Source organism: Equus przewalskii, chromosome 3 (assembly GCF_037783145.1).
Source record: "Equus przewalskii isolate Varuska chromosome 3, EquPr2, whole genome shotgun sequence".
Taxonomy (NCBI): Eukaryota; Metazoa; Chordata; class Mammalia; order Perissodactyla; family Equidae; genus Equus; species Equus przewalskii.
The window spans coordinates 45,177,302-45,189,562 of record NC_091833.1 but is presented as its reverse complement, the minus strand read 5'-3'; the positions used below and the strand labels follow the sequence as shown (position 1 = coordinate 45,189,562).

The following is a 12,261-nucleotide window of genomic DNA, read 5'->3' as shown; positions in this document are numbered from 1 at the left end:
CACCAAAGCAGTGTGTGAACTTAACCACTACACCCCTGGCTGGCCTCTCAAATTTTTTTATTTATTAGTTAACTATGACAATTTTAGAGTGGCAAGGTAAAATAAAGTTAATCTAACCTCTTCTCCCCAATTTTAAGGTAGAGAAAACTGAGCCTCAGAAAAATTAAATGACGTAAGAGTTGATTACACAGTAAATTAGTTTTAAATGCCAAGTTTTCTTGTTTCCGATTCTGTGTTCTATGTACCACACCACTTACCATTTTTATTGCTCATAGCAGCATTTTTTATTCACTATTGTCAAAATCACTTGGCTAAAGATAACACATACACCAAGAAATCAAGGTACAAGCACCATGTGCTAATATTGTATAAACAGTATCTTAGTGTTAATTTAGCTTTTCAAATGCCTTGAAGTTGGAGTGTACATTGAAGAGTCTGCAAGAGGACTATTGCAAAGGCGTAGACAGCATTGTTGAAAGCTCTTGTAGCAAAAAGTTTATTTGCTCTCATATGCAATGTTTAGTTTATTGTGAGAAGCTACATTTAATTGTAATAAATATTTTGGTAAGGAGTCTTCATATTATATAATTTAAATTTATTGATTTTATGTACCCTAGAGCAAGCTTGCAAATCTTTTTCACTAAATAGGAAAAAATAAAAGCTGGACTGCTCTGGATGACAGTGGGGGAGGATCTCCACAGGTGGACTCCCACCACAATCGGTTCTCAGAACCACAGTTTAAAACCGCTTCCCTGGGATGTTTAGGCATCTGTGGAATCCATACAGATCTACTCTCTTTCTCACAGATTGTGAAACACTACTACACCCACACAATGTGGGCAGCCTATTTTTCCTTACAGACTTGTTCTATGATTAAATGGCAATCATTTTCTGTTTTTGCTTACTGTTAATATTGAGACAGTTCCGAGAGTACAGTTTTTTCAATCATGTTTTCATCACTCTTTTAACAGTGATTTGGCAAATGTCTATACTGCAGAATGTGTTATTCAAACTTTTCTGTGTTATTACCTACAAAGGAATCTAGAGCCTAATAGTGAATATGGGCTAAGTACACAAAAAGCTATAGCCTCAAGTGAGAGACCACGAAAGGCCCCACTGTGGTAGAAATAGGATCCTGGGGAATCTTTGGGGAGAGGGTGGTGGCTGTGGGTCACACCCAGAACCCCGCTTCACGCAGGAGGCACTCCTTCTCCAGAGGGCACTCAGGAACTGCCCTGGGCAGAAGGGAGCTGTCCACTCCCTTTCTGGAAGAGCACGCAGCCGAGGACTGACCATTGCAGAACTAGAAAGGTCTGGGTCCCATTTGGAACGAGCCCAAGGAGTTGCTGTAACTCTAGACTGGCCCGTGGGATCCTCAGAGCCCCTGCCACACTCGCACAGCAGCGTCACCTCACCCTCTGTCCCGTCCCACTTCTCTCAATCCCTTGCAGGTGCTTTTCTCAGGAGCACTTCAAGGACCCCTCCCTCACACAAGCAAGTCCCCATTTCAGAGCTAGATCCTGGGGAACCTGACCCAAAACAGAGAAAATGGAAAAATTTTCAAAGAACTGATAGCATCTTAATGGAAACTTGAAAATGAACATGTTTGAGATAAGTAAGGCTATAGAGAAGAGGATATTTCAGGTGGTGAGATCACTCTGGCTGACACATCTATTGGAATAAATCATATGGACAATGACAAAGACTGATTAATTTACCAGAGTGCACAGAACACATGGAGGGAATAGTTTGGACTGGAAAGAGATTGATAATTTATTTTGTATGTAAATCAAAGACTCTAAATAATTTTTGAGCATGACTATGACAAAATCAGAGCTGAGTTTTAGAGAGAATATGCTTACATCTTTTGTTTAATTAATAAAACTAAGAAAAATCTTAAACTCAAAATATTCATATAAAAGCACCAACATTTTTTGGGTGTTCTACGTGATATGCCAATCAAGATTTGATAGATGCTTGTATCAAATACTTCCACATTGGCTCAGTTGATCAATTTCTGCTAAATCCTTTGTGGTAATTATTTTCAGTACCAAATGTAGGAAAATAAGAATATATCAACATTTGTCGCAGTATCTCAAATCTTTTAGTACCAATACATTTTCTCATATTGATACATGTTGATACATATTATATCTAAAAGAGATATCTTGATACGTGTTGAAACCTAGAAGCATATTCTTTAGAATGGCAAAAATATTGAAATTACTCTAATTCTTACATGGTAATGTATTCATTCAACAAATATTTATTGAATATCACCATATGCCATACTGTGAGATCACAGAATAAGGAAGGAAAATAGAAATATCAAAAATAATTATAAGTGTGGTCAGTTCTACAAAAGGGGAAACACCAACTGTTCTGGAAATTTGTGACTGGAGGACCTACATAGGCGGAAGAGTGACAGATAAGTGGAAACATTTAAGGTGAGTGGCATTAGCCAGGAAAAGAAAGAGAAGGGCTGGGACAGCCCAGTAATGTAGTGCTTAAGTTCATGCATTCCGCTTCAGTGGCCCGGATTCATGGTTTGGATCCTGGGTGCAGAACTACACACTCCTCATCAAGCCATGCTGTGGCGGTGTCCCACATACAAAATAGAGGAAGATTGCCACAGACACAATCTTCCTCAAACAAAAAGAGGAGGATTAGCAACAGAGGTTAGCTCAGGGCCAATCTTCTTCTTCTTCTTCAAAAAAAAGAAAAGATAAGAAAAGAAAAGAAAGGGAAAGGTATTCCAGGACTGTGGAAAGGAGAATGTGTGAGGGCAATAGAATGTTAGTAGGCTTGGAGGAAAGAGGTTGGCACATTTAAGCCTCTGAAATAAGACTGGGGTGGCTAGAATAAAGACAGAATAGGGACATTGCTCCTCATTAGTCAAAAGAGGTAGACAGGGGAAAGATCTTGAAAGGTTTTGTAGACCATGTTAAAGTTAAAGTAAAATAAGTTCCTAAACTTTATTCGAGGAGTAAGTTTAAGTCACTGAAGTATTTTAAACAGGTATTTAAATCAGATTACTCAGTGGCCGCCAAGTGGAGAATCTATTCTGCAGCTGCCATTGGACCAGCACAGCCTGGATGAGGAAACAACAGTCAAGAGGCTGATGCTCCAGTGCAGGGGAAGCCTGGGCCGTGGTGGGTCCTGGGGATGGATGGAAGTCAATGTCTTCCAGGGTATTTAGGTGATTGGAATAAGATTCTATGGTCCAACAATGTGTGGGGAAGAAGAAGAAGAAAAGGGTGATTCTAGCTTTCTGGTTTGGTCAAAAATAACCCTAATAAGTTTTTTTTTTTTATTTTTGTGCTTAAGGAATGGAAACATCCTATTTTGCCTTTTGTATAAAGCACTATGTACCATTTAGAATTTATAAACCTGAAGGAGAGAGAGAGAATTTAGGAAAACATAATCCGACTTACCAGAAACAGTACTTATGTGGAATATAAGATAGCATTTTTACAAAAATGTGTGAAAATAAACGTTTTGCCGGAAGAGCTTTGAAAATGCAGTCTGTGCCCTTGGGATAGTCCTCTTGTGGACTCATCAATGTACACTCCAACTTCAGGGCATTGGAATCATAAAGTGTGTAAAATGGTGTAAATTTTATTTTAATTCAGTCCAACAACATACAATTTTTGGGCAATCCATTATGAAATATTTATGTTCTATTGGACACACAGTTTACATAGTCTAGAAGAAAAAGAATGAGGCAAAAAGTATGAAGAAAAGTTTGGAAATTTCAGTTCAGATTCTTCAGAGAACTAGTTGTCTGGGCCTCAGTTTCTTCTTCTCTAAGATGTAGCTGGCATGGCCAAAATGCTGGTAACGTCCTATTTACTCAGTTTGCTCCAAGTGTCTATTTTGAATGACTATTTGAATATGTATGTATATATGTAAATATATGTATTTATCTATATGCACATATATACACATGTTCATGTTGTATGGCAACTAAATATTTCACACAGAGTAAATGTTTTCTTTTTAGTTTTTTCTTTTGCATCTCGCATCGTAGTTTTTATCAACCCTTCTGTTAGGGACTTTTCTCTGTGAAATTAACTTATGAAACCTGAGGGCACCAGGACACCCAGCTGAGTCTGGCATCTCCCAGTGTGTTCACTGGCTTGCTGGGCTCATGTTTATTTAACAAGGTGTCCTTGGTTACCAAGTATGTCTGCAGGTTGCAAGGAACCTAGAGATATGTATAAGGAAATCAGAGGAGTATCATAAATATTGGATGTTCCATATGATCCTCCAAAAGCATCTGTAAGTTACTTTGCAGTTCAAGCATAGGAAAAAATCCTTCAGCTTATAAACAGAGTGAAATACATTCTTAGTAAACACTTTTTCTTCTTTTTTTCCAATTTATGCTATCCATAGGGGAACAGCAAACTTTTGCCTTTTCAGAAACTGATTCTCCAGTGGTAAATTATTCCTGACCTTTGATTATACTCTTTTTATTTCTCTTCTCCTCTGCTTTCTATATTTGATGCCCACTGGTATTTCTATATAGAGTAGGAAGGATGAAATCCAAACCAATTTTACTTGTATTTTTAAGAAGGTTTACTCTGGCAGCAGCTTTTACTGTCAATTTAAGGGACACTTAGAAATTACTTGTACGTATTATTCATACTATCCATGTCCCATTAGCTTATTTTGTCTGGAATCTGCTGAATCACCAAGAGATAAAAGACACAACTGTGCATGCACAAAGATAATGACTGCTCATTACCACCTGGCCAGAACACATTTTTGTCAAGGCTCTGTTTTCAAGGTTAATCTGAGGATAGATGAAAGAAAAAACACCCCAAAACTCAAAAGCATGGGAGTATTGTTTGGCAATCAAAAATCAAAGTGGTTAAGTCTGGGTCAGGTAACAAGGGGCTTCAGTTAAAGGGTTTATTTGCTTAAAATACTGACTTCTCAAGTATCCATTGTATCTTCATGAGGGAAGATTTTACTGATTACACATGCTAACAGCTCATTAAGAATATAATACAAAGAAGATAAATTATGAAGTCAAAAAGGTGAACAAGATAAGTAGAGGTCACAGTAAACTAAATGTAGGTCCCAAGATTTATGTTTTTTTGTACCATTTGTAATGTAAATGGACTAAGTTGCTCAGTATTAGATACCAGCCAGGGATAAAGACATTGGCCCAGAGTGCCGTCTGAGTATTGATTGGGAATAGCAATAATATAGTGCCAGGCAGTCTAATGCTCAAAAGTTTAAAAATTTCAGGAATATAGCGTATTTGCAACGTAGAAATCATATTGATATACAATATCCTTTCTCTTTTTCCTAGGAATAAAGTGTTAAAGTGGAAATTGAAATTCTGATACAATTATGAGATATTTGATTAGAAGTAGATATGTGGTTGAGGACAGGAAGAGCCCTTATAAAAAGATTTCTGAATACCAGTCTTTTGAATTTATGTGTAGTAATAGAGGCTATATTGTCAGTCAAACTCCTATGGTATTTGCCATTTGGAGGTATTAATGATAGTAAGATCCACTGTACTTACGCCAATCTTTAAAATCTTAAGTGATAATTGGATTCTTTGAGATATTAGTACTGAACAGACATGCAGGATCAAATTGACTTGCAAGATAGGATAATTTATCCGTATCAAAGATAGAGGCAATCAAGAGGCACAGACAAAGGAAAGAGATTACAGGACATTCTGCACGGCTCCTCAAGGCCTTTCTTCCCACATTGGACAAGCACGTCTGTCTCCAAGGAAGGTTTTGCAGGTTTACCACACGCAACAGGGAGCATTGACGTTATGAAATACCTTCATTTCTACCCTGGAAAGTGAAAACCTCCGTCACCTTCTTCAGGGAGCCATAAGCCATTAATCCACGGATTCTGAGTTTAGTCACTACAGTAATTCTTTAGCCTGGGCATCCTGGTCAAGACTTTTGTAGATAGGGACTCTTCTTCCTGGTAAATATAACTGGTCTTTTTACCTGGAGTTCCCGTTGACAAGGACATTAGACTCACTTACCTCCTTTCTATTTTGTCTCCTCTCAGGCTGCCTCCCACACAGACACCAGTAAAAGGGCTGAATAGATCCTAGACCAGTTACTTTAACTCTTTTCTCCCCAAATACTAATCTATGAGACGTAATTGAGTCAAAATTTGCAAAAACGTTTTCCAAAGCCATGTAAATATTCAAGCATATAATGTAATTTTGCAACCCCACTGAATTTTAGTTTAAAAAGACCAGGGGCTGGTCCAGTAGCACAGAAGTTAAGTGTGCATGTTCCGCTTCAGCAGCCTGGGGTCCACCGGTTCGGATCCCGGGTGCAGACATGACACCGCTTATCAAGCCATGCTGTGGTGGGCGTCCCACATATAAAAACAAAAGTAGATGAAGATGGGCACAGATGTTAGCTCAGGGCCAGTTTTCCTCAGCAAAAAGAGGAGGATTGGCAGCAGATGTTAGCTCAGGGCTGATCTTCCTCAAAAAAGAAAAGAAAAGAAAGAAAGAAATAAAAATTAAAAAAAAAAAGACCAGAAGCATGCCTACAATTTCTAGCAGAACTGGAAAGTCTCCAAAATTAAAGAATGAAATAAACATGTAGATAATGATGATGATGATGATGGTGATGATAGTAATTAGGCTCTCACCATTTATCAGGCCCTCTTCTATATTCTTTACATGTGTTACATCATAAGACTCATAATAATCTTCTGGGGTAGGTAATATTATCTTTGCTATTTAACAGATGTAGAAATTGGGGAATAGAGAAGTTAAATGACTTAGCCAAGTTTACACAGCTAGTAGATTCTGATGCCATTGATCAAATCCAGGAAGTCTGACTCCAAAATCTATGCTATTGACTGCTCAATCGTAGATGAGAAGAATGCAGACATATCAAATGCAACATAATTTTTATTAATAAAACTGGATAATAAAAGAGAAGCTGTCTTATTAGGAAATAATAGTGAAGGATCAGTTTTGTTGATTATTACTGTTGCAAAAATGGAATAGATTAAATGTTGAAAATAATGATTAAACAATGGTTTAATTGAAAGCCTGTTATGAACTTAGTGTCATGCAATGGGCTACAACTCGTGGATGAAGTAGGAGATATCACAAACTCATCATAATGCCTGCCAAAAAAGACTACAAACTGAGTTAGAGGTAATGGCAAATGAGATAAATTTAAGGAGCAATATCATAAAGGTGATAATTGAAGCAATTTACAAACTGGGATAATTTGTCTAAATAAATGTGATTATCAGGCCAAAATTCCAGGTTAGAAATACTTTAGCATAGAAGTGACTCAGAATGTGATTTTTATTTGTAAAATCCTAAATAATGTGAAGGCTGATAAACTAAACTGAGAAAAGAATGGTAAACAAGAAAGAGAGAAGTATGACCTACATTGCCATCTGTTGGGGAAATGAACATCTGTCATGTTGAACAAAAGAGGAAGCTTGGAAATTCCCAATGAATCTCAACAGCCAGTGCTACGATTTAAGAGCAAAAACAGATTTCAAGTCTCATTTAGCTTTTTTCTTTTAATTTGGAAAAGATACTTAAAGAAGGAGGAAAAATAAACCTCCAATAACTTAAAGACTGTAGCTTTTAAGATTCCCACGTATAATTTTAGATCAAATTAGAATAGAATTGAGCAGAAGAAAGAATACTGTCAAAACTTGTCTCCAGAGTAGATTTTTGCTCTCCAGAAGCATCTTGTCAAATGGATCCATGCATGCCACAAGGTATGGTGGCAAAAATCCTAGCCTGGAATTTAGTCTCAGCTTTAACGTGGTGTCATTTTTAGTAGTCATTTGACTCTTTGGGTCTAAATTTCCTTGTCTGTAAAGTGGATGAGTTTGGATTGAGTGAATCTCAACATTACTTTCAATTTTGCTCCTATTTATACTGTGCACCTATTAAAAAAATAGTCTGTTAATAATTGCGTGCTTAAGATAATATTTATTTTATAGACAGAAATAGTGTTCTACAACTTCCCTTATGTTTTATTATTATCATTATTATATTACTTCTTCTGAAATCTGACATCAGTATCTTTTCTATCCTTTAGGGTGGAGTTAGTGGGTTGACTGGTGAGCTAGAATTTGGAGAAAATGGAGGCAATCCCAACGTCCACTTTGAAATTCTTGGAACCAACTATGGAGAAGAGCTTGGCCGAGGTGTTCGCAAAGTAAGACCCAGAGACATTAGTAAATGTCTTTTCCTATAATAATTATGGTTTCGTTTGATTGTTCTCCACGCAACATGATCACAATCTCCATTAAAGTTCATATTGTAGCTTGAAAGGGGTGGGGGGAATTAGACATTTCAATGACCTTAAATACTTACCAGAAGTATTAAGCAATAAATTCTATTTACTCCTTAGAAGAATTTAAAGGAAAAAAATAATCTGATGATTGCTGAGGGAACTAGCGTCATCTTTCATTCATAGTAATAATAATTCTTATAAAATAGTGAATTTAACATTTATACAATACATAGCTGCTTGGTTTTTAACTTGTAGCATCCACAAAATCAGAATAAGAGCTTTGATAAATTTCATATGGTAAGAGGGAAAATCTACTATAAAGTGAGATAGTGTAGTATTTCAACTTCTATATGTGTCATGCAATAAGGAGAAAGTGGTTTGCAGGAAATGAGCTCTGGTTATGTACTACAGATTACATGTAAGCAGCAGAGTATGAATAAAGGATGTTTCCCGAAATACAGTGACAATAACTTTCTCAAGCAGATATATGAAAGCCCCGGGACAAATAACCTTTCTATAGTTTGGATTTGCCATTTTTATATATTTTTGATAGGGAAAAACCAACAGTAATTGCGCATGTAAAGCTCATAACTATAAATTTCTAACTGTGTAAACTTGGCTACGTTGAGAGTAAGAGGTTCTTCAGTAGGTGTTTCTTTTTAGTGCTGAGATGTAGGATGAAGAAAAACAGACAAAACGAAATTAGGATTTCTTCTAATTAGCAATAAAAACCTCTCACTGAATTTGTGCTAGGGGAGGTGAAACTATCTTAATGCGTTTTTAATTACTGTTTTATAGTGAAGCATAGCAAACATACAGAAAACTGCATGAAACACAAGGATAGGTTAGTGAATTATTTTAAAGGAAACAGCCACTACTATGGCCAAGAAATAGAACGTGTCAAGCATCCTAAACACCCCCATATATGTTTCCCTCATTACATCCTTGACCTCCCTTCTCAGAGGTATAATCATTAGCCTGAATTTTATGACACTCATTTCTTTACATTTTAAATATAATTTTATCACATGTATGTGCATCCTAAGATAATATAATTGAGTTTTGCCAATATTGCAATTTGTGAATGGACTCAATATGACATTATTCTTTTTTCTTGCTTGTAGAATGACATTCAACACTCCCTTTGTGTTATTCATTCTTGTTACATGTAGTTGTAGTTTATTTATTTATGTTGCTGTAACAGTCTACTGTGGTCTGTTTCCATTTTTAGACTATCATAAGCAATGCTGTTGTTCATATTCTTGGACATATATCTTGGATATATACTCTTGTACTTGTGTGTGTATTTTTGTAGGTTTTGTATCCAGAAGTAGGATTGCTGCAGTACAAGAAAGTATATCTTGAACTTTACTAGATCACCTCAAACCCATTTTCATAGAGATTTACCAACATACATTACTACCAGCAAGGCAATGAGTTCTCATTGCCTCATGTTCTCGCCAAATCTTGGTTTTGTCTGACTTTTACATTTTTATTGTTATTGGATATATAATAATATATCCTCATGGTTTCAGTTTGCATTTCCCTGATTATAAAAAGATTCTAGCATCCTTTCCTATATATTTCGGCTTTTCAGATTTCTTTTTGAGTTAATTTCCCATTCAAGTCTTTTGTCCATTGTTTTCTGTTGCCTTTTGTTGTTATAATTGATTCTAGGAGTTACATATATATTTTGAATGTTAGTCTTTTGCCGTTTAATTATGTTGCAAATAGTTTCCTCTCTGTGTATTTTGTTTTCATACCATTCATAGTATCTTTAAATTTAGTAGAATTATGAATTTTCTCCCTTATGATTATTGCCGTTTAGTCTTATGTAAGCAATCGTTCCTTACTGCCAGAGTCATAAAGATATTACGCTCAATTATATTTCTAAGTCGTTATAGTTCTGCCTTTTAAATTGAAGCCTTTTATCCAATTGGACATTTTTTTTAATATATAGGAAAAGAAGAGAGTACAATTTCACTCTTCAATACATTATCTTGTTTGTTTTTAATTGAGATTTAATTTAAATATGATAAAATGCACAAATTATGTCCACAATGGCTTTCAGTGATTGCATTCACCAATGTGACCAGTACCCAGATCAGCTTATAGAACATTTCTGGCACCCAAAAAGTCCCATCATTCCAACACAGATAGTTTTGCCTGGTCTGGATGTTCATATAAATTTATGATGTAGTATATAAATTGGATGTTCATATAAATCGATGGTGTACTATATACTCATTTGCAGCATCTTTATCTCAATATGTTTTTTTTAGATACATCCTTATTTTCATGTGTCACTAATTTCTTTTTCACTTTTATTGCTGAATGGTATTATATTATATCTATATAATACAATATCTTTGAAAATTCCATTTTCTGTTTGTTGCTGATTTGAGAATGACATTGATATTTTATATTGATTTTATATTTTGCTCCCTTGCTCCACTCTTTAATTCTAATAACTTATCTGTAGATTTTGGTGAATTCTCTGAATATTGTCATCTGTGATTAACGATTTTACTCTTCCTTTCTAATTTATACATCTTTGATTTCTTCTTACCTAGTGCACTGACTAGGGCCTCCAGGGTGACACTGAATGGAGGTAATATTAATAGGCTTCCTTGGATCATTACCAATCACAGAGAAAAAGGTGTGAACATTACATTACTAAATATAGTGTATTTCTTTTTCTTTTTTAACTTTGATCAGATTAAGGAAGCTCCACACATTCCAGGGATAAGCCCAATTTTTATATTTATATAAAATTAAACTATATTTATTTTTACATAAAGAATATTTGGTTTGGTACCACCTTGCTTAAGGTTTTTACATTGATGTTCATCACTAAGGTACTGAGGTTATGTTGGGCTCATGAATTGTGATGGAGCGGGTTTCCTCTTTTTCTATTCTCTGTGAGTTATATAAAATTGGAAGAATTTCTTCCTTGTGTCTTTGATAGATCATCCTAATGAAGCCAGCTGGACCTGAAATTCTCTTTGTGGTAAATTTTTTTGTATTACTGATTCTATTTTTTCATGGCAAATAAAAAATAAAAGTCATATTTTCTAATTCTTGTCAATTCAAGAAGTTTTATTCTTCTGATCTTTTAAAGTTTTCTTCTGTGTGTTTTTATATGCTCTATATGAGCATAAAATTGCTCATTATATCTTATATTTTTAAATAGCTGAAACATTTTGAGATCTGGATTTATTTTCATTTCTGAATAGTTTTTTTTGGTAAATAATACTGTATTATTATTATTATAAAGACTTCCACTTCTAATAATGCATTCTTCCCTAGAGAATGTGTTGTCTGCTAATAATAAAGTTGAACTATCTTCTTTTCCATTGCTATTTGGATGGCATTTTTTTTTACTATCTTTTTACATTCAACTTTCCTGTATCCTTTTGTTCCACATATAATTCTCATAAAAAACATATAACTGATTATTTGATACAAATTTGACTTTTATACCTAAAAACTAGAGCATTTCATGTATTTATGTGAAATGTATTTACTAATAATGTTCTAATACATTATTTACTAATATATTTGGGTTTAAGTGTACCATCTTGTACATTCTACCATTTTGTACATTCTATTTGTCTCATCTATTTTAAGATCCTTTTTTCTCCATTCTTGCCTTCTTTTGGATTGTTAATACATATTTTTTACTTTCCTCATCTACTGATTTACAAGTTCCATCCTCTGCTTCTGTCTGTTTAATACTTCCTCTAGAACTTACATGCATGCTCAATTTATCAACATCTAAAGTGAATCAATATCTTTGTGCTCCTCTCAGATAAAAACATACTTACAACATTTTAACTCCATTTACTCAATGTATCCACCTCTCAAATTGTGTTATTATTGTCATGTTTTTCATGTTCTCTCTTTTTATTCCAAAAAGTATGACCATTACTATTTTGTGCAATAAATATTTGCTTACATCTACCCACATATTTTCCACTATTTTGCT

General features: G+C 34.9%; 1 protein-coding gene across 1 annotated transcript in view; it reads left to right on the top strand.

The window, feature by feature from the left end:
* The window catches only part of GRID2 (glutamate ionotropic receptor delta type subunit 2), a 1,375,518-nt gene that overhangs the window by 848,331 nt on the left and 514,926 nt on the right, over nt 1-12,261 (top strand). Inside the window, exon 8 of the mRNA XM_070612619.1 lies at nt 8,076-8,195. Coding sequence (XP_070468720.1) covers nt 8,076-8,195 — 120 coding nt within the window. The remainder of the gene's footprint in view (nt 1-8,075; nt 8,196-12,261) is intronic.